The sequence below is a fragment of the Gambusia affinis genome, linkage group LG02 (assembly GCF_019740435.1).
Source record: "Gambusia affinis linkage group LG02, SWU_Gaff_1.0, whole genome shotgun sequence".
In the NCBI taxonomy this organism is placed as follows: domain Eukaryota; kingdom Metazoa; phylum Chordata; class Actinopteri; order Cyprinodontiformes; family Poeciliidae; genus Gambusia; species Gambusia affinis.
In genome coordinates, this window is record NC_057869.1 from 31,030,482 (window position 1) to 31,053,415 (window position 22,934).

Genomic DNA, 22,934 nt, shown 5'->3' on the forward strand with positions numbered 1-22,934 from the left:
AATTACTGTATCTGCACTCCAAGAAGAGTAAACAAAGTGAGAAGTTGAAACAGAGATTGGAAAATGGGGTAGGCCTCACTACAGACACTCTAATTTCTAACTTCTGTGTGACTGGAGGAATAAAAAGAAGTTTGTACTGTCACCCCCGCCACACACACACACCCACCTGCCCCTCCTGCCAAACAGCGGAGATGGAAACACGAGCAGAAACTGACAGAGGGAATTAAAATTTGTAAATGCCAAAAATTTTTTGATGCCTCATTTAAAAATGTGGAATCAGAGCTGGTGTTTGTTGATTTTTATCAACTCGAGGGTTATTACATTTCAAGACGATGACAATTAAAAGTCCCTAAATCACTCCCATGAGCTTTATTTCACAATGCAAGCAAAGAAGTGATATAAAGAGGCAAAAACAGATGAAATCCCAGCATGGGGCCCAAAGCACAAATCAAGCAGGGTTTTGCAGCGTCTGATTGGGTTAAACCAATCCATGCTCCCTCACAGTTAAAGCACAATTTCCCATGACTGTGTTTAAGTGCTAAATACGTGAGTCAAAAACAGGTTTAAGAAGCTCAGTCCTGGAAAAGGACACAATGCTGGAGGGAACAGAGGGGCTTATTGAGCCGGTTTTCTTTTCCTTTCCCCTTTCTTCCCCTTGTGTTCATGTAGTCGCCTGCATGCTTCCCCTTCATCTCCGAAGATATATAGAGGAGAAAAAAGATTTAAAAGGACTGGGGAAAAAAAGCTCAATTGTTTATTGATTTTATAATAGGCTTAGTGCCACAGAAATAAAGTGGGGGCTGATGGGGCAGAGTGGTCAACCAGAGGCGATGGCGTGAAAAAACACAAGGCTTACGCACAAGTAGCAGAAGCCTGAGTCAAAACGCCCATTTCAATTGTTTCCTCAACCACCTGTTTATGGCATTATTAACCTGATCTTAAACTGTTGCAGAAATAATCACTTCACTCACGGGGCTGGAAAGACCCATCACCATTGCCAAGCAAGTGGACAATCAAAAAGGATCACAGTGAAACAGCGTTTGATGGAACCTGCACATTACAGAGTGTATATACTGAAAACTAACAAGTAAAAGATGCAGTAAGGAGCCCTGAACTGTTTGTGCTCTCTACCACAGAGTGTGTATGTGTTCGCCGGGGAACGCATGGGTGAGTGTAGGGTCTGATATATGGATGATAACACTAATTAGCTCATTTTGTTTGGGGCACAACACTCATTAAAAACCCAGTGGGGCCATTAAAGTTACCATCCCTCCAAACCACTGCTGCCACCGTATCCATCTCGGCTGATATCTCACCCAGCTCTCGCTGCTTTTAATGGCCTCTGCTTCAGGTTGTTGGGTTGAGCAAAGATTTGTGAAGCTTGGATCATCCTCTTACCCCCCGCCCCCCATCCCACTCCCCTCTCACTGCAGTTACCCCCAAACCTCATCTCCTTATTTTTATTTCAATCTCTTTCATTTTTATCTTCTCATTCGTCACGATTGCCTCCATCTTCGTCATTGCCGGTGTGCCCTACCCTCCAACATGTGTTCCATTAGCTGTCTGCTTGTAATAAAGCAAAAAATGAAAAAGGAATAAACTAGGGAGAGCTTCACATTTTACCCCAAAAAGGGGGAGTGATGGTTGTTTCCAAGCTTTACCCACCAGTGTCACTATAATACAACAAAAACCTCCTCATGATTCAGTGTGGCAGGCGGTGCCATAAGGCACATGTTACTCTGCAGCCGGAGAGACAAGAGGCAAAGGCCTGCCAGGATTAGATGAGCAGGTGTAGCATCCAGCTAACAGATACAACACAAAGCCACATTCAAGCCCATTTTCTCTGGGGCAAAAAAATGTTAAAGCTAACAGATTCTACTCTTCTAAAAGGGGAGGAGAAGAGGGGGATTTAAGTCAATCCACTGCACATATTCCTGTCTCAGCTGGGAAAAGAGCTGAGAAATGTCTGCCACAGTTGTTTGGTGAGGGAAGTGCATTTTCTGAATGGTCAGCTAGATTGTGTCGTACTGTATTTATCTCATTGTCAAGATTTCTGATTTTTTTCCCCGCTTTATTTCTTTTTACTTTAATACTAAAGGAAGATGTGGAAAAAATTAAAATTAAGCTCTTCAATTGTTCTTTTATGTGTTTGACATTTTATTGTACACAATTTGATTTACCCAGCATGCCAATCAGCCACTTAAAGTTTTGCTTTTGTAAAATAATGTTGAAAAATGTACTGTCTATCACACACATGTAAATCACCTCTATACAATCTACACAATGGATTCTGTAATAAAATTACTTCCCCAAATATTGCAGTATGCAGATGTTTTAATCACCCCAGAATACCAAAGGTCTTAAGAAGAAAGTGATACTGGCAGCATCACTTTCTATTAATGTCTGATTTGTTCAGAAAATCACTATCACTTGATGTCAATCACTGAACTTTGAAATGTAATTTCCAGATGAGCAGTTGATTGTTTAAAGTAAGACTAAGAAAGCAATGCACATTATCGACTAAGCAGACTACCTTGAATTCCACACCACTGACCCCAGTGTGTATGCACTATTCACAATGAGACATAAACTTAAAAAAATAAAAAATAAATGTTGTTCCCACAAATGTTTATTTCCTCCTGTTTAAGCCATGGCAAGTTAAGACACTAAGACAGTAGTTTTTAAAATAAAGCCATGCAGGAATTATTCAGCAACTGAATAAAAGCATGGCTGCACAGCTTTAGGAAAGTCTGCAACAGCCACACCGTTCTTGTACATTGGAAAGACGATATGACTGGAAACTCAACCACATTTCCCTGACTCCTGTCCCACTCTGTTTCTGGTGTTGCTTACAAAGCAGAGAAGTTTAGCATCCGGGTCACTAAAATCTTTATCAAGTTAAAGAGTGAGTGGTGGAACTTTATTTTGATGGCAAACAGACTCCTGAGTAAACCATTCAGTCATCTCCATTGGTGTTTGACGTTAAGTACAAGCGTCTGCAATCAGTCAATCAAGGGCTGTGAGAGTCCATCCAACTGGCCAGACATGCAACTGGCATGAAGGGTGTGAATGCATGGCACTTAAAGTATTACAGCCTACCAAATACTACATCCAAGCAGTCCTTTGAAAATGCAAACTGACAGTGTGAATACGACTGCACAGTGCACAACTTTAAAGGAACTTTTATTGCTAGTTTTTTGTTGTTTTTTTTTGTATGAAAAAAAAAAATCTAATCTAAATGTCTTCCAAAAGTGTACCTACTTATTGTTACTCCAACAAATAATTATTCATGAACCTTTCTCGGGTTATTTTACCCTGTTAATGTGGTTTAACCAGTATTCCGGAAGGAGCTACATATTGACCAGCCAGTGTGCAGTGCTATGAATACTATCAAACAATTTATTTAAACCAGTGTTTCCCAACCCTGGTCCTCAAGGCTCACTGCTCTGCATGTTTTAGGTATTTCCTTGCTTCAGTCCAGCAGATTTCAATTGATGGCTGATTAACAGGCACATTAAAGCAGGGAAACCTCTAAAACATGTATGACAGTGTGCCTTGAAGACAAGGGTTGGGAAATACTGGTTTAAGGTCACAAAGTTCAAATTTTGGCATGCAGAAGAGCACCCTTAAACTTATGCACATGTGTTCGGCAGCAGGGTTATTGTATTCATCATTCTACTGGAATTCTAATTTGTGAAAGCAAGTTTAGTTACTGATAGTCATCAGTCTCTTGCTTTCCCCTCATTTATTGGTCCATTTTTGAGGAAACAGAACTTGTTCTGTTGTATCAAAACAAACTAAATCGGATTAAATTGTGGTTGAGTTGTGAATTGATACTTATCGATTCAACGTAACTAAAGGATTGTTTCTTGTGCATTCAGATGGTTCTGGTGTTGCTGACAAAGCAGAGATGTTAAACTCTGACCCTTACCAATGGAGAGGTACTGGTTGAACAGAAACATCTCCATCACTGCTACTGACTTCATCAGACCATTGTGACCCAAGCACAACATATCCTAAGAGTTTGGTCATTTCCCACACAGTTTCTTTTGGCCATGCTGTTGAGGGGCAAGGCTGAAAATATTGCTGGTCTCAGGTCTGGATATTAAGAGTGTTGATTAGATATACGAGTTTGCCATTTGCCCACAGAGCGTGGAGTGTCTCTGACAGAACTGGGGACCATATGGCTGGTGAGAGATTTCCCCCCTCTCTTCCTCTTCGCGCAGCCTGACAGCTGGATGGCTGCTAACTGGGGACGAGGAAGCTTGGCAGCTGCAGCTGAGAGCAACGCTTTGATGCCGCTCACCCCTTTTTCACTCACTTGTTCTCTCTCTCTTTCTCTCTCTGTCTCTCTTCTTCGTCTTCCCCTTTTCCACCTCCTTCTCTTTAAAGAGAAGCCAGGCACCTACTACCAACCAACGCTCAAAATGGACAAACTCTCCACATGTTGGACGAGAGACATGATAGTAGGAAGTGACCTCATAGAAAATGAAGTTCAATAGCTACTGCTGTTATTTTTTTTTTTTTTTTTTTTTTTGATTCCAGTAGAACTGCTCTTTTAAGATATTTTACTTGAACACTTCAGGTCAGCTCAACCACTTTTTCATCCCATACAAGAATACTGGATAAAAAAATAATTACAAATAACTGAAAAAGAAAAATAGATTTCTCTCTTTCCAGGATCTTTATATCTGATGTTTGAAAGGTGTAACATGAGTTATTAAGGAAAGTGGACCCTCTCGGGTGATTGGGTGGTGGTTAAGGTAATTGGAGGCTACGATGGGACAGAGAAAACAGGAGGATGAGGAGGAGGAAGAGGAGGAGGAGGAGGAGGAGGAGGAGGAGAAATTGCCTTCTGGAAAAAAGCATTGGGACGTGCAGCTGGAAAGTACAATAGGAAAATATCCAAGATTTTCTTCCTCTATATGTTTTTTCCCTTTCTTTTTCTGTTCTTTTCTACAAAAGAGTCTTTCATCATTTCTTAAACAAAAAAAACAACAACAAGAGAAAGACGCCTTTGGATGTTTAGATGCAGATACCTGGATGCTTTGTGCGGTATGAAAGCAAGTCAGATTCCTTTGAATAAAATAGCAACAGCAGGCAGGTGTTTCTTCTTTTTAATCCTAGATCTCAACTGAAAAGTGTTCATTGAACTCTAATATACGGGAATATGTACACACGAGATTTGTTTTTAATGTCAAAAAATAAGAACTGTAACATCTGTTTCAATTAATATTCTCCTGGAGAGTAATGTTTCTGCTTTAATAAAGGCCAGAGCTAAGAGAATTTCCCACTATAATCTCATTCCTCATGCTACAGTCGTGGCTGTGAAAGTCTCATTGATTACTAAGCCATCCCTTTAAATTAAATACACTCAAGAGAGTAAGATACTACAGAAGACACAAAATTTCACAGAACAACAACAACAACAAAAAATAGCACTTGCTCCAGTTAGATTAGATTTTGCTGGTCGACTAGCTTGTAAAAGAAAACAACACTTTCAGTAGCGTAGGTAAAGTTAAAGCTGTTTTTGAAATGAGAGTTTGAATGGGATACTAGAGAAAGTGTGCTAGTGACCAAAACGACCAATTCATAACTACATTTTGGTATTAGTGAGTTTCCATTTTGTTCTATGCTTGTTCCTTTTCATACCCATTAAACCATTTCATATTCACACACTAAGACCAAATTTACTTCATCTAGACCAGTGTGGTGGTCCGCGGGCACCCACTATTGGTCTGTGATGTACTGCATGTAAATGACTGCGTATTTGGCGTGATGTGAGCTCCACGTGCGATGCTGCAGCTAGCATACCAAAGGATTGTGTTAAAAATAATGATGGAAAACTGGCTTAAACTGGGTCACTCAAAAAAAAGCTTCAGATACTGGCGGAAAGAAAACAACTCCAGGAATATTATATGGTCAGAAGGAGCTAAGTTATAGATGCTCAGTGTTGATGTGTCGTTAACTAGCGATTGGATTCCTTTTAACAGTTAATGGTAGGAATTGCTCCTGTTAGTCAGAACTGTTCTTTGTTTTGTATGGCTTTGCTTGGAAAAGAATGATGCTCTGAAAAATATCAAATTAAATAAATGCAATTGATATAAATCGATTAATTGTTTTTCATATTTAATGGTGCAGATTTTTTTTTTCTTTAACTGTGCTTCTATATCACAAATAGCCCTAAATGTTATTAATGCACACAAAACTTGGTAGTAAATAACAGTTTCTTTTTTTTATTTCTATGTGTTTGATATCAGATTTTACTCCATCATTTGGCTCTGATGTATGTAATGCACCAGCTGGACTGTGAAGGAAGCTACGCTACAAAGCTAACCGGAAACTTTGTGTCCGTCATTCACTGCGAAGAGAAAAGTCCCAAGCCAAACGACCTCTTCGTCAGTAACGAAGTGTCATAAACAGTCTGCTTGCTCCAACTTTAACCACTCAATATTCAGAAGTGTGGCCAACAAAGACTGTATGGCTTCGTTCACTTCCTCTGCTGCCGTTGGCAAATCAAAATCATGAGGCAAACTTCTCATTTTAAAGAAGTGCAGAAAATTGACATCATCATTCACAGCTCCTTTTAGGTTGAAATTCATCTAATGGAATCAAACTCAATGGCAGAAATCCCAGACTGAGAACGGAAGGTAGATGAGAGTTGAGTAAAATAGAGCAGGGAGGCATGGCCAGGCTAGAGACTAGACTAAAACCATAAACCATGGCCATTTTACATACAGTGAGAATCTCAAACCAGCCCGTCTGACCCTCTCCCAGCACTTCCCTCCCTAATTCTATCCTCCACTACATCCCCACAATGTTGCAACCCCCCTTCCTATTTCTCCCCCTTGCTTTCTCTCTCTATCGTTTAGATGAAGACCCCCTGTTGCTGCCAGCTCCGGACCAGCTTTAAGCCCACTGAACATGGCGCTGGAAAGACGAGGGCTGAAGACGAAGAAGGAGAGAAGGCAAAAAGATGGGGAAGGGGTAGGATAGGATAAGATAGGAGGTTAGAGATGAAAAAAATAAAGACTGAGGGGGGAAAAAGACAGAGAAGAGCAGAGTTTGGCTGGAGCCAAGAGGAGAGCAGCTGGGCACGGCTAACAGGGAATGATAATGACCTCAGAAATCTGCTGTTCGCTCCACAACAATAGGGTGCTCAGTCGCCTGGAAAATTGTGTTCATCAGCTAGCTCTGCTCACTTACTAATTGACATTGCCAAATATTTTAAGAACAATTGGAATGTGGCAGGGGGAGAGAGGGAAGAAAAAAAATAAAAAAAACGAAAGCTCAGAGATCTTAATCCCTGGACTTAATTCCTCTTCTATTTTTTTCTTTTGCCTCCTCCTCTCCTTCTCCATTTCCTGTTCTTCCTCTTTCTCCCCCACTTCTCCCTCGCTCCGTGTCTCTTCTTCTGCTGTGATGAGGAGATAGCTACAGCTAAGGAAACAGCTAATTTTTCATGTAGCTTTCTGCTGTCATGTCAGCTCCCTGATGTTGACACAAAAGCCTTATTATGTGACCTGTCAATGGGGGTTAAGAGGGGAGGGAGGGAAGCGATGGATGGGGTGGGGGGTGGATATGGGGCATGGGGGAGTAAAAGAATGATAAAGTGAAGGAGTGAAAAAAGGGGAAGAGGAGAAAAAGTGGACAAGACGAGGAGAAGAGGCGAAAGCAGGCGCTCTCTCACTCATCATATCACGCGCTTGGCCCTCCATTTTTCACAAGGCAAAGGTCAGCGTATTGTTCTGCTCTTCTGCACACAGGAGGAAACCCAGTCGTGCCCCAAGTTGACTTGTTCAAACAAAGGTCCCCTCGCCCTCCACCCACCCACTCGACTCTGTGCCTCAATACCACCGCCCGCTCCGCCAACCAGTGCCATCATTTGCATTCCTTGACTGAGAGCCCTGCCTCATTTCACAGGAATCCCACATTGATGGAGTCAGACAGCTGTCACCAGACGGAGAGAAAAGGAACTTGGCACTCGCGCTCACGCAGCTCTGCCCTCCCCTCCGTCCCTTTGACCCTCTGTTAAGCACACACATAATCAAAGAACAGAAAGTTTTCCAACTGCCGCCGAGCTTTGCCGGGTTTTTGTGGCCTGAAAGAGCGGCAAAACACTTATTTAGTCTGGATCTCTGGATTTGTATGTGCATCTCGATGTTTAGGCTGGGCAAACACGCTCAGTCAATAGCACAAGCTGTGACTGTGATGTTAATTTATCTCTTTGTCTTGATGTTGACTGCTTTTTATCAGTTTGGTTATTTGGATATGTGCTATCTATTTGATGCAATTGCAGTTAATGTCGTCACCCGAACTTTTTGCGTACAAAACGCTGCCATCTACTGGTGGGACATCAAAACCAACCATTCCTTATTTCCATGTAGCTGTTTGGTGTTGTTTTATTTATTTATTTTTTTCACGTTTCTTATTCAGTTTCAAACACTGTTGGTCATTTACCCCATTTTGCACCATTGTAGTTATTGTTGCATCAAATTCTTCAGGTACCATACTTTTCCGTGTACCGCGGAACAATCTGAACCTGCCAGCTGTACGCTTCACACTGCTAATGGATGCGTGTAAGGAAATAACTAATAAATAATGTACCGTGCCAGTTGTAGACAGGTAAAAAATGGCCCCTTGTACTATACTTTGCTTTATTCAGAGTCTGGACCCCCGGCTACGGAGAAACAATCGTTACATGCAGGCATGGACTCTGTTGAAGTTTGAAACGACTAGATTAGGCTGATTTTACCCAATCACTAATGTTTGGTCATGATGAACATAACGCCCCAGCTCCCTTATGAAGAAACTCAAAATTGCCTGCGTTGGAAACAAGCATCCCATACTGCGAAGAGAGAATTGTCAAACAAAATGACATCTTTCCCAGAGATAAAATGTCTTCAACATTCCTCTTGATTCAACGTTAGTTGCTCAATATTTGGAAAAGAAGCCAGTGCAGACTTAACAGCTCTGTTCATTTCTTCTGCTAATATGGCTAAGCTACAACTACAGAGAAACTCCAATTATAAAACAGCACAAAACTATGATGTCATCGTTCACAACGTCCCCTTCTGTTCCCTGACTGGCCCGGTTGAAATTTATTTGAAGAAATAGAGCTCAATGGGAGAAATTCCATATGGTGACCTGAATGGAAATGGGAATCGAACGGAATTGGCCAGGCTGAGCTGGTTGTCCCTTAGAGTTATTTTGATTGGTCATATTTTCAGAGGGTCTGCAGGTCCCAATGGAGATCAGAACTGTTGTCATTATTCCCGCCTCAGCGAATCCAGAACCTCTGAGCCCGGAGGGACAGACATGTAACTGATTTAACAGAAGAAATGCATTGATAACGAATGGTGAAGAAAACAGGTACTTTGTTTGTGTGTACAGAATGGAAGGAAGTGGCAACGGGACGGTTGACACTGGCGGGATGAATTGACCCAAAACTGCTTCTAAACTCCAGGAGGAGCTGTGTTTGTGAGTCAGCTTCTCGTCTCTTCTTGCAGCTCGGTTTCAGCATGACACCTGAGAAGATAGCTTGCTGATGTATTAAGAATATTAATATGCAAACAGTCTACCTGACAGTGTAAGGCAGCCTTCTGTTGTGGAAAGATAAATATTATGTTTTAATTATAAAAACATAAAACAGAAATGGGGAAGACAGATGACGAAGGGGGAGGTGTGCGTGCGTGTGCTTATTCCGAGGGAAAAACGTGAGTTTTTCCAAACAGTTTGAGTTGAAGTGAGTGGATAAGGCTGTTTTCCCAGGAATGTGATGCCCTGTCACCCTCCAGCCCCCTCTTTTATTTTCTGGATTGTCTAATTTTCTGTTCCTTTAATGTCGCCGTCTCTCTTTCACTGTCTGAACAGTCAATTTTTTTTTTTTCTGTACTGAATTTATAACCAAGCGGGGGAATCCTAACGTGATCATTAAGACATAAAACGGCCTGATAAATGTTTCATAAGGACAAGGCAGGCCACTGATAGCCACCCAGGAATACCGAGGAGCCGACCGAGTCTCGCAGTCCTCCCCTCGATCAAACACACACTCGTTGGAATACAATTGAAGATTTTAAATATCTAAAAAGCCAGGGCTAATTCCCAACATGGGTAATATTTACAAATTGACTCTGAGAGACTGAGAGACAGGGTAGGGGAGAGAGGCGGTGAGCAAAAAAAAAAAAAAAAAAAAGGAAAGAAGAGAAAAGAAAAAAGGAGAAAAAATCAAATGAACCGTGCAAGGAAAAAGAGAAAAGAGAACAGAGGAATAAATTGGCCTTTTATATTGTGCAAGCGTGTACAAAAATACTAAGTCTGCATTTATCTAAGACATGTCAATCAGAGCAGCACACTGACAATTAGTGCATTTGAATAGAACTTTTATCATTTACCAGACACCAGAGTCCTGACCTACTGTACAAAAATACAGCTCAGGGAATGAATGTGCCTGTAACACAATGACTGTCTATTTAAGTTTGGTGACACATAAAAAATACAGATATGACAGGCCAGACTTCTTCAAATGAGTGGGGGGTAGAAAGCTCAGGTTTTGTAACCACTGAGTTCTCTGATTATAGAGAAAAGAAGAATAGCGCGAGGGGGGAAGCAGGAGAGGAACAGATGTCAGTTACAAAGACAAAGTAATTTCCGTAGACTAAAGAAATGAAAAAAAAAGAAAAACAGAGATGTTATTCATTATTTGTTAGGCCCTGGAGTTTAATACACACACATATCGTAGCGCGCATGCAGACGTGACTGCCCTGTGAGCAAAGGGTTGCTTCAGTTTGGTAACATTTGCCGAAACATTTACCGATTCAGCTGAGCCATTAGAACCCGGCTACAGCCTTTCAATTTCAACCGTTTTTGTCAAAAGCAACAAAGTCAAACTAATATGATTCGAGTAGAATATTCCAAACATATTAAATCTGAACACACACTCGTCGTTCGGGTCACAAGCACTGTAAAAATGACCTGCTAACCTCTAACCATGATCGGGTTGGAATCTGACATTTATGGACCATTTATTCTGTTTCTGAAAATACATCTGAAGAATTTGTTCTCTTAAGATTGTGAAAAGAGTAAAAAGCACAATATATAGCCCGGTCAAGCAGATTGCATCACTCCGCGCTGATTACAAATTATTAATAATCACAGTTTATCATCAGCAAAGCCAAAAAAAAAATACAAGTCCTCAAGAATGCTGCCTTATTTTTGTGATCCAAATATTGCGCATTGTCAAATTTGATTTTATTTCTGTTTTAATTTTTTAGGCGCTAGTCATTTCATCGATTAACAGCTCTGGAGATTTTTTCATTTAGTACCAGACTTTATTAGTTGGGACAGAGAGGCATCGAGTTCAGGATGTGTGACGTCAGTTCATACCTGCCAGGTAAATGTTCCACACGTTCTTTGACAGCTGAGGATGGAGGTAATTTCCTAAAATCTGCTGTCTTCTGTGAGAAATTGTGGGTATAGATGGGACTAAATATTATCTGTCAGCAGGGTGTTTTTTTGTATGAAATGAGAGCAGAGGCATGTATAGAAACCTTCTACCTGTTTCTTTTGTTGTAGATCTGACAGGTGGAAGCTATTGCATTTTAAAAAAAGAAAATGTGTTTCTAACATAAATTTTATTTTTAAAATAATTAAATCCAAACTATGTGTTTTACAGTCTGTAGTCCGCAAATATCAAGAGTCAGTGGCAACAAGAATGGAGATTGTAGAAAATCATTGTGGCATGTTGTCAGTATACAATTTCGGCCATTTTTCTCTGTCAAAATGTGATGAAATTCCCTGAAGACTCATGGTGGTAGTGAGGTCGGATAAGCAAAAGCTTCACTGTTCACATTACTATCAGTTTCCAGGGTACAAAAGATCTGCAGGGGGATTATCAGCTTGTTTTTTGTTTTTTTCCTTTTCTTTGTTAAGGAGCATTCCATCACATCTAAATAGTGTTCCAGAATGCAGCAAACCTGTGATAAGTTGACGATCAGTAAAACTAATGACACAAATTTTTAAATAAAAATCTACATATTAATCAGGGATGCAACAAATTTGTTGTTTGAAAATTTGTTTCACTAATATTTCCAGTTCTCTGGAGGGATGGACAATAAAAGCAGTGAATGGACAGAGCTTTGTGAGAGAACAATACAGAATAATGTCTGGGGAAATAAAATACACTCCATGCCGTCCTCTCCTTATCCAGATTTATTCTGACCGTAAGAATCAGTTCCATCCTTTTCCATAGGAGATGGTGTACAAACACTTTTCTAAGTTTAGGGATGTGTCTTTAGCTACAGCGGGAATACAGCATTAGTGTGTTGCTGTGTGTTGACAATCCAGCCATTCATGACTTTTCTGTAACAGTTAAATCCGGTTCAACAGGAGTGTGCTGAGATTAAAGCCAGTGGCCTTTTTTTTCCCCTCTCGCATTAATGCAACAAAATCCAAAGAAAACCTTGGAGTCAAATTAACACACTGTGCTGTCCCACATCTGCCTCCGATTTAAAGATTTTTAAATATGTATTTATGTTTTTATTTTGTTGGTTGGTTGTGAATTTGCCTCCACCAAAATGTGAGCAAACTAAACTGATAGAGACTCTTCCAAATCATCCCTGGTCTGTTTATTTGGTGGAGGTTACCCCTGACGATGAGTCTCCCTCGTAGTCGACTGGATCTTGTTCAGAGTATTTTATTCCTTTTACAATGACATAGTAATTACACTGTAACTGTTTGTCTGCCTGTGTAATTACATCCTCATTGTGCTGTTGCAATTAGATGAATATCCATGCTTTATAACCTAAGGCGTCAAGTTGGCAAATCCAATTTCAATTTGTATGGAGCAAGCATTTCGCCTGCTTGTTTTGAGCCATGGTAAGACCAGGGATATGCAGACTAATCCCTTCCATGTTAAAACGCAAAAGAAAATGTAGACATGAGGGATTCTCCACAGAGAGAACTAGACAGAAGGGAGTATACAGATTCTTTTGCAGCCAGAAGCAAAAAGTCTCGATTGACTTTAGGGGTAGTGGGAAGGTTGCAGGACTGAATGTGCGGACTTCTGCTGCTTAAGGTCCTAAGAGTGTGCAGGAAAAGCCAGTGTTGTAACAGATTCAGTGACTATTCGCAGAATAGGAACCAAAGTGTGGATGATTTTTTTTGTGCTTGACAAAGAAAAGAAAATATTTTAGTACCTACGAAATCAGCTCACAACATATATATATATATATATATATATATATATATATATATATATATATATATATATATATATATATATATATATATATATATATATATATATATATATATATATATATATATATATATATATATGTGACATGTGACAGAAAATAAGACATGTATCCCCCAGAAGACAACAATTAAATGTAATAGGAATATCAAGTTAGATAAAAAAATAACGGTTTCAGTCCAAATTATATTTCAAATGGATTGTTGAACACAGTTCAGGTCTGTGTCAATAATAAAGGAATAAATAAATAAACTTCAGCAATCAAACTTTTATTATAATTGCTGACCAACTGCTTTACACATCTTCAATGGTAATTTACCTGTTAACTTTTTGGTGATAACCTCAAGTAGTCAGGCCTCGTCCTAACTTTTTGCTTCCCCAACACATTTTAAATAAAACTTAAACTGGCTCCCAAACATCAATATTTTCAATTTACTTTAACCCCCCCCCCCCCCCCCCCCACACACACACACACACACACACCACTCCTACATATATATATATATATATATATATATATATATATATATATATATATATATATATATATATATATATATATATATATATATATATATATACGTGTGTGTGTCTCTGTACCACTGCACACAGTGGTACAGAAACACACACACACACCCATCTCTCGCTTTGTTTTCCCTCAGAGCTCTTAAATAAGTTCCATCTCAAAGACAAAAGTGCCAGAGTTCACCTTCGTTCACAGTTGACATGTTATTGTTGATTACTATAATTTAAGTTTAACTCAAAATTGCTGTGGGTAGGTGGTGAGACAGAGGCCATCTTGCACACATGCATTCACAGGCAGAAGCACCCAGTCAGAGAGAATCAAACAGCCATTTTCTCTTTCTTTTCTCTCCAAGAGCTAAGTTATTAAGATAAAAACAATGGTACAGTGACCACATCCTGTTCACAGCACAAGACAGTGATATATATGTTCACACAGAGTACAACCCCCCCTAACTCAGGCACACATAAATGTAGACGCCATGTATAACACCTTTCCTCACACGTATTTTTCACACATTAAACTTTCTAATTTGAAGGTTACTGAGCTCTAAATGTGAAGCGAGTTTTAGAGGTTGTGAAGAACAACAAGCCCACTTTAGTTGTGTGCTTTTAAAGGAGAAAGAAGGTTGAAAAATTGTAAAAGCTTGCCAAAGATGCCAATCAACATCACTGATTGAGTTTTGCAAAACTCAACCACAGCCTCTCAGTTGAGGCACCAACTAACAGTGTAGGTGACTGCGTTGAGCCTGACACAAATGAACTGGAGACAAACCACACATATGCACGACACGTTAAAATAAACCTTTTGTTTTGACTAGTTATTTCCTTTTTAAATGACTTTTAGTCCTCCAATTAAACTCTGAGAACAAACATAACGCAAACCTTTAAGGTACAATACAACTTGGTTTATCTTACAGTTTTTTTTTTAAGTTTTATGTGTTTGCTTGTGCTTCCAAATCAGTTGAAATGAAACAAGCTGCAACCATCAGAATTGAGGTGCTTAAGTCAAAATCGACAGAGACAGAACTGGAGATGCTAAGATGGAAGGAGGGGGATGATGAGGGTGTAGGGGTATATACAGAGGGAAAAACTTCCAGCATTAAAATTCAGAAGATAATTACATCCGCAACACCCCCACCCTGTTGAGAAAGTGTTATGTTTAATAGTCTCTATAAAGAAAATAGGTTTTTATCTCACTCTCATTTTCATTAATTCCTAATTGGGGTGGGGGTTGTCTGTTATTATTTCTTAGATTAAAATAAACATAGCCTGTCCCATGTTCAAACCCATCACACTACACAGGCATGATAAGGACTTCATGCCTCTGTGAATAAATAAACAATTTTGTCTCCACTGGTGGAATTAAGTTCCTTATAGCCTTAAGCTAAGCCACTCTAAGTTATATTTATATATATATATATTTTTTTCTCAAAGGATTCAAGAGTACATTCTTGCTTTTGCAAATGAAATTCAGTTTTTTTTTGACCTGCTTTATATGTATATCTTTAATTAGTGTCTTGTTTAGCTTAAACCGGCTGATTATCGCATATCCGTGACCTAATTACTGCACACGATTCTTAATGCCAGTATTGTGCCCTAAGGAGCAACCAAAAGTTACCTTTAAAAACTAGTGTAATCATTAGCAATGAGCTGCCCCTAATCCTACTAAACATACACTTATCTAGCCCCGGCCAGTTTGTGTTTGCTGGGTAGGGGAGGGGCTGGTTATTCTCCACCGTGTTTATTAAAGACATTTGTTAATCACTGTGGTTAAAACAAGTTTGTCCCTATGCTCCTAGTCTTTAGCCGTGCTCCACAGGGATCTTAACCACTAACCTGCAAATGAGAATGCAGTTGTGAACCTGGTGTTTTCTTGGATCACATTCTCTGGAGTCATTTGATGCTTAATGAAAACTGAGGTGAAAATAGTTTAAAAATATTAACTGACTTTGTCCATATGTCTTCAATTGAAACTAGATATCTGTGGGTAGAAAACAATGTTTATACTGAGTCAATGAGTAAACAGTATTTTAAATCACTCTTCATTAAGAGGATGAGGACAGTGGGAGGATCCAGAAAACAAGCATTTAATTTTGGAGAAGTATATTTTGCTTCTTTTTGAATGTATTTAGAAATAAACTCATCCATGGTTTTGTAAAACTATAGTTACTGTTTGTGCAATGGACAGCAAAGTAATTATGGAACAAAAGCAATAGGAGAAAAAAATAATAGTTTCTTGGATTTTGCTTTGTTACCTGAGGAAGGCGATGAGGGATGTGGACTGTCATCTTGAATGCTCCCTGTTTGGGACTGTCCGCCTCCGGCACCACTCTCTTCGGTCACGTTAGATGAACCGGGAGTCGTGGAACGGCTGATGGACTGGGACTCAGGGTCACTGGCAGAGCCACGACGTTCATCTACACCTTGATGAAGAGCTTCATCAAGGCCTCTCCTGTCTTTGCCGTGTATTCGGGAGTGAACAATCATTTGATGGTAGGTTCTGAAGACGCGGCCACAGTCAGGGCACTCTGAAGGCTTTTCCTTCAGGGTGGAAAGATTGTAGTCAATGTTTGGGGCTCCTAAACCAGACAGACCTCCAGGAGCTTCAGCGCCGCCATGGTGAGAGATTAGATCACGATGACTTTCAAAGCCTCTGCCATCCTCCTTCATGGGAATCATGGCTCCGCTGGAAGCCTTAGATCCCTGCATGCCCTCAGAGAGCTGCTTCTGCTTGGAGTTATCACTAGAAGCAATCATGGAATAGTCTTGTTTGTCCTTTGAGTAGGAAGCCAGGGCCACAGCACCACTTATCTCATCTTCCTGCCCTGGGGTTATGTGTGGCTGGTGCTGCTGCTCCTTGGGCATGAAAGCCCTGTCCATGGCCATACCACGAGCCATGATCTGCCAGGCTTGATAGCTGTTGAGAGAATCCATTTCTGCCACTTTTGCAGCTGCTTGAAGGCGCTCCATGCAACTGGACTTGAGTGGCGGTACAAGATTGAGACAACCAAGGAGTGAGCGCTTTTCATTTTCACCAAGTCCATGTGCCATCCCCCCTGCCATTGGTCCCAGCAGTTTTCCTAACATCTCCTTTTCCTTCATGGCAATTCCTGCTTTAGCTAACATCTGGTGTTGCTCACTAAGGCCTTGTTTGTCTGGTGAAAGGAACCCTCCTTGAAGACATGAGATGTAACGGGAATAGAGATTGGCATGAGCTTCTTGAGCTAGATTGCTCATGCTATTTACAGCAGCCATATCTTGCTCACTGGGCTGTGGTGGCTTGCTCTTAATGGCTAGCTTGTTTAGGTGAACCTTCATATGGTTCTTCAGAAACCAGGGTTCCTTAAAGCGACGGCCACAGATTTGACAGCAGTGCTCAAAGGAATCCTTGTGCTTTCGCATGTGACCCTTAAGAAACCACGCTTGGCTGAATACCTGGCCACAGACATCACATCGAAATTCAGTGGCCATTTGCATGCCACCAGCTCCACTGGCACCCTGTCCTTGTGTGGTTTCAGCTGTGATGTGAGCTTTCTCCACATGACTTATCAGTTCTTCTTCATGGGAGGCAGCAAATTCACATAGAGTACATTTGTAGGGCTTGTGGAGAATGCGGATGTGGCGGTCTAATTCTTCGCGCTTCTTGAATTTCCCTTTGCAGAATGTACAACGGTAACCATTAGCTGGGTTCACGGACTGTTCATCCTGGTTTGTTGGCTTCGGTGAAGAAGATGGCTGAGAAACTGTGTCAGGAGTTGCAAGGCCAGAAAGTGGAGGTGGGCCACAGGCTGACGGCATTGGCTGCTGATGGGTGTTGGAGCTGCTGTTGAGGACAAGATGGGGTGTTTGAGCAGTCTGGAGAAGACTTCCACTCCCTCTCATCTGCTTATCTCTCAAGATGGCCCTCTCCTCAAGCTCATGAAGCAGCCTGTTTTCCTCTCTGACTCGGCCACGGCCTTTACCCAGATTTCCAAGTTTATGAGTGCGAAGATGGATCTTTAAATTGCCCTTCTGAGCTGCTCTGTGGTCGCAGTAGGGGCACTTGAAAGGTTTCTCGCCTGTGTGTGTACGCATGTGGAGTGAAAGGATACTGTTAAAACGGAAACGTTTGCCACACAGAGGACAGGGATACTTTCTATTCTTCCGAGCATCATCTTCAATATCGTTCATCTGTGACATGATGCCCAAATTTTGGCCATTGAGAAATTGCTGAAGATCAACCCGGCCATTTAGCCCACTAAGCGCACCTGCATCAATGTCTCGGTTGAGCTGATTGGCTAACAGGGCCATCTGACTGCTGATAGGTTGACTGGCCAGGGCTGCGTGGTGCGTCTTCTCATCCAAAGGTGTGACAGCCTTCTCCTCAGGAATCTGTTGTGGGCGGTGCAGGTCAGGAAAGGCGTGTCCTAGTTGGGCAGTGAGCTGGTGAAGCTTTTGACTGATCGGGTAGCGGCCATTTAAAACTGCACTACTGAGATGGGCATCGGTGTCAGGCACCGCTGATGATACACCAAGACATAAACTGGAGTCCTCCATCCTGTGGGACCAGAGAAAAAAAAAGGAAATTAGTTGTAATGATAATGAAATCAGTAAAGAAATTACTATATTATGTAAAATTGATTTCTGGTTATCCAACAACATGACCATGGGTCATGACTGACTCAATGTATGGAACCCTAACCTTGGAAAAACCACCATTGTCAATGAAAGAGGCACTCTCTTAACATGTATAGTTTTTTCAAACCATAAAGCCACACTGGATACAATATTTACTGTTACACACCTTTCACAAATTGAGATATATGCAATTAAGCTACTAGTGCCCATCTTATTAGAATCAGTTCAATTACCCACTAACCTTTCTGAAAAACCCGAGTTAAATTGTTAGGAAGCTTCCTCCATGCAATAATTATGATATTTACAATAACACTTCAAATAAAAATGGTTTTTGAACAGATGATTTTTATCCTCATGTAATTCAACTTGTCGTGGTGCAACTCTCCTAAAGATATATAAATACTCCTATGTCCGTCCTCGTTGAATTTTACATCAACCACATTCTTCAGTTTTAAGAATAATAAAACAAAGTTCAAATGTAACAAAAAAATCTTAAATGAAGATAAATTTTTTTATCATAATGTACATCGACAACACTAGTTACATTAAGTACTGATTTTTAGTAATACACAGATATATCTGTAATAGATTTTTCCTCCTTTTTTTTCCTCCAACTGATGGAAACCGTTTTACTTCCATATGTGTAACATGAGTAGATAAATAATTAAAGAAAAGTGAACAACAATGGTTAAATGCAGACCCATCTGTTCTCCAGATGGAGAGTTATAAGAAGCCTTTCCCACCATTCCTGGCTGCTTGCTTGGGTCAAACCCTGAGAAGCAATGACCATGGTTCTGCTTTAGTCAACAAAATATCCCATAATATCTCATTAAGCTGATTAGTATGCTGCCCGGTAACAGTGGTTGCATGATGATAATTTAAGCTAAGCCTTTTGTATTGCACTGAACTGCTCTCAGGTAAGCTTCAGGACAAAAAAGGAGACCAGGAGCATCAATAGGACACACTGAAATCAAACATGTACAGTTTGGTGTTCATGTTAGAGAAGCAAAGGCCATCTAAGACTCTGCTTTTTTTTTTTTTTTTCTTTTCTTTTTTTCCTCCCACTATATACTGATGAAGCACCGTAGATTACATTGTACTTGATTCATTTGTCATCTTGTTTCACTCGAAAACATTCTCTCTTGTCCTTTCGTCCCTCCCCTCAGTGGGAGGTTAGCAGACATAAGCGTTGTCTGTTCTTGTAGTCACTGGGCTCTCCAGCCCACAAAATTGATGGTGGATTCTTATCTTGCAGACATGAATTAGACAATGTGACCAGTTTCTACTTGTGTGTAGAGGAATGTGACACTTGTGGGCTGCCCTTTGAATTCTTCTTGTTTCTCCCCACAACTGTTAGAAAGCAGTTCCAATGAATGGGATATGGTATGTTCTCTTAAAGCTGCTTACGTTTTCAATAAATTGTTTTAACTGTGCCTTTACTTCACTATGGATAGTACAACAGTTATATCAAGAATAACTCATATCCTGTGTATAAACATATAGTGTCGCTCATCAGCCATGCAAATTTTGGAGAAGACCTTATTTGAGCGGGCCCTTCTTTTAGAAGCGGCTGCCTTTTGGAATCAAAATCTGAAAACTGGGTTGATGAGCTGTTGCTCATTTGGGGAGATAGCAGCTTGCCCTTTTCTTCAATTTGATTTCTGCCTTTATCTTTAACATATAACAAAGGCAGATAGACAATGGAATATTGTGAAATGAACTGACAAATCCAGTTTGTGTTTTTTTTTTTCCTTTCTTTTTTTTAATAAACGTATCCTGGCTGACGAGCATATGCAAATGAGGCACATTTATATGCTTGCCTTGCTCCCGAGTCATTTTATATTTTTTCCCCTGATTAAAAAGGACATTTCTTATGTGACATCCCCCCTCTGCTCACATCAACATACACACACACACACACACGCACACGCACACACACGCACCCACACATCAGGGAATACAAGGGTGGTGTGCACGAATGCGTAGACACACGGGTAAGACATGCACTCAACCCAACCTCTTTGACAACAGACAACAATTCAGTATGAGAATGCCCTCTAAAGACGCAGTGAGCAGGTCGCAACTCACCCACAACTTTTTTCTTCTGTTCTGACAATATCCTGAGTGCAGTTTTTATAAGTCTTCTACAAAATACATAAGAGCTCAGAAGAAAAAAAAAGCTCATATAATATTTCAAAAGGCTTCACATTTTTAAGGAATAAAGTTAGATTTTTGCGTCCTTACCCGTCATATCAAGTGAAAACCTGCCCCTCCTCACTCCTAAAATGCCTCATTGTCTCTGATGCTCCAGTAAAGACTCTGCGTTTGAACAAACAGATGTACTTCTATGGTGGTATGGTATCTGTCTGCCGTTATTCTAACCTGAATACACCTTATCATTTCCTGGCATGTGAAGCAGTGCTGCCTCATTAAAACTATTGGCTCCTCTGATACCTCGAAAACCACAAAGACTTCCTTTAGCATTTTCTCACGACAGTTCCGTTGTTGTCTTTATAGTTTGCGGTTTAATATTCAGCAGAGCACCACGTGCACTCGTAAAAAAAAAAAAAAAGAAACCCCAGCCCTCTGCACTTTCAACGCGCAAAAGAGAAAAAAAAAGAGTGATTTCACTTGGTTTCTTTTTCAGTCCTCAGTGTAATTATAAGTGGTATCTTAAACACAATGGAAGTGTATTTCAGTCACCATTTGAATGTGCTCAGTTCATTTCTGTTATCATTAATGGCATGTATCCTGAATGCATATGGGATTTAGATTTTTTTCCCTTTCTCTAATTGTAATAAATTATTGTGAATGCAAGACAGTGTGTGCATTTACAATGTGTAGGAACTGTGACCTACAGTTGTGGTTGGAAGTTTATAAACACTCATCATGGGCATGATTATCAGATTAATTTTAAGCTTTTGATGTTTCCATAGACAAATGTCTGTACAACCAAAAACCCAGCTGGTTTTTGACAACAAGAGTTGAGTGTATATATATATATATATATATATATATATATATATATATATATATATATATATATATATATATATATATATATATATATATATATATATATATATATATATATATATATATATATATATATATATATATATATATATATATATATATATATATATATATATATATATACATAGACCAAAAGACCAAAGATAGACCAAAGATTCTCTTTGCCAACCTAATATAATATACATTTGCTTGACTGCACTTGTCGCTACTTTGTTGCTGTGATGACAGAATTTCAGTTATGATCCCTCAGGATTCACCAAGCCTTAAAGACTTCTGGAAACTGAACTAAAAGATCACCAACATCACTGGCTTCAGTGACAGATGTTTTCGATTTCAGTTAACTGAGAGAGTGTCAACCCAGGAACAATGGCCCCACTTCAAAATCAACACCTTCAAGATGAAGTGAAATCTGCAGTTTCAGACCAGCCAAATTCCTCACGCAGAAAGTTTTATGCTGAGGCAAAGAATGAGCTGCTTGCCCTCAATGACAAGTAGTAAAGTAGAAGAATTGAAGATGAGATTTTCAAACCCGAGAACACTGTGAAGCACGTGGAAAGCATGGTGGTAGCATCATGCTACAGGACTGAGAACTACTGTACCTCCAGTTTTTCTACCTCACCTCATTTGTAACATCTATGCTGGTGGGCCATCATGTCTCCAAACACTGGAACCCAAAAAACGGTTTGGAGATGAAGAACGTGGGCAAACATTATCCTTCTAAACAGGTCCCGACCTAAACACATCCGTAAATTTGTGAAACACATCCTAAACCCTGTCTGTGATAGAAAAACAGCCAATTAGAATTAGACTGATCAACTATACAGCCTAAATCTGATTAAAGGCCAAGAAAACTGAACAAATTGCTTAGTTCTCAGCTGCTCTAAGTGCAGCTTGCTTAGGAAGCTTTGGTCAGTTATGAGTGAATATAAAGTATGTATATATAGATCGGAGCCTATGTGGATTTTTGAAAATAATCAAATTCAAACTTGTGCACCTCGTTCTTATGTTCAGAAAAATATTGCAGTTGGATGCTGCATAGTCATTTCACCCGAGAATTATGATAACTGAAATAAAAGACTCAAATCTCCAAGCAGATCTGACACCAACTTCCATGATGATTGTAAGTTGAATTTGGATCGCAGCCGTCTTGTAGATTCATTTTGGATTAAGCACGCTTCCAAACCTGCTTTTCAAATAAGTTGCAAGTTTGGCCATAAAATCTTTGTCTGACATTAAAGATAAAGATGAGTGAGGGTGGGGCTCAGACGGGATTGAAAAACCATTAGTCGGACTTTACTTTATTTTGTCATGTATCGACATGATTCCCGTCAACTTACCACAATGCAATACCTCATTACGTCCTCATGAACAAATTCATTGCTTTAAACAAATCAGTCATTATTCACAATATGCTGAATTCAATCATTTTAGCACAAAATCATTAATGACACGAGAGAGTTGGAGCGGCAGCATTCTGATGTGCAGGGGGACAATGTGGGGA

The 22,934-nt window shown here is 40.0% G+C and overlaps 1 protein-coding gene across 5 annotated transcripts in view; it reads right to left on the reverse strand.

Moving 5' to 3' along the window:
- znf536 (zinc finger protein 536) overlaps positions 1 to 22,934 on the reverse strand; it is a 236,756-nt gene that overhangs the window by 87,699 nt on the left and 126,123 nt on the right. For all 5 annotated transcript variants that reach the window (XM_044142938.1, XM_044142947.1, XM_044142959.1 and 2 more), the window contains one exon: positions 16,036 to 18,317. In XM_044142938.1, coding sequence (XP_043998873.1) covers positions 16,036 to 18,316 — 2,281 coding nt within the window. In that variant the 5' untranslated portion in view covers position 18,317. The remainder of the gene's footprint in view (positions 1 to 16,035; positions 18,318 to 22,934) is intronic.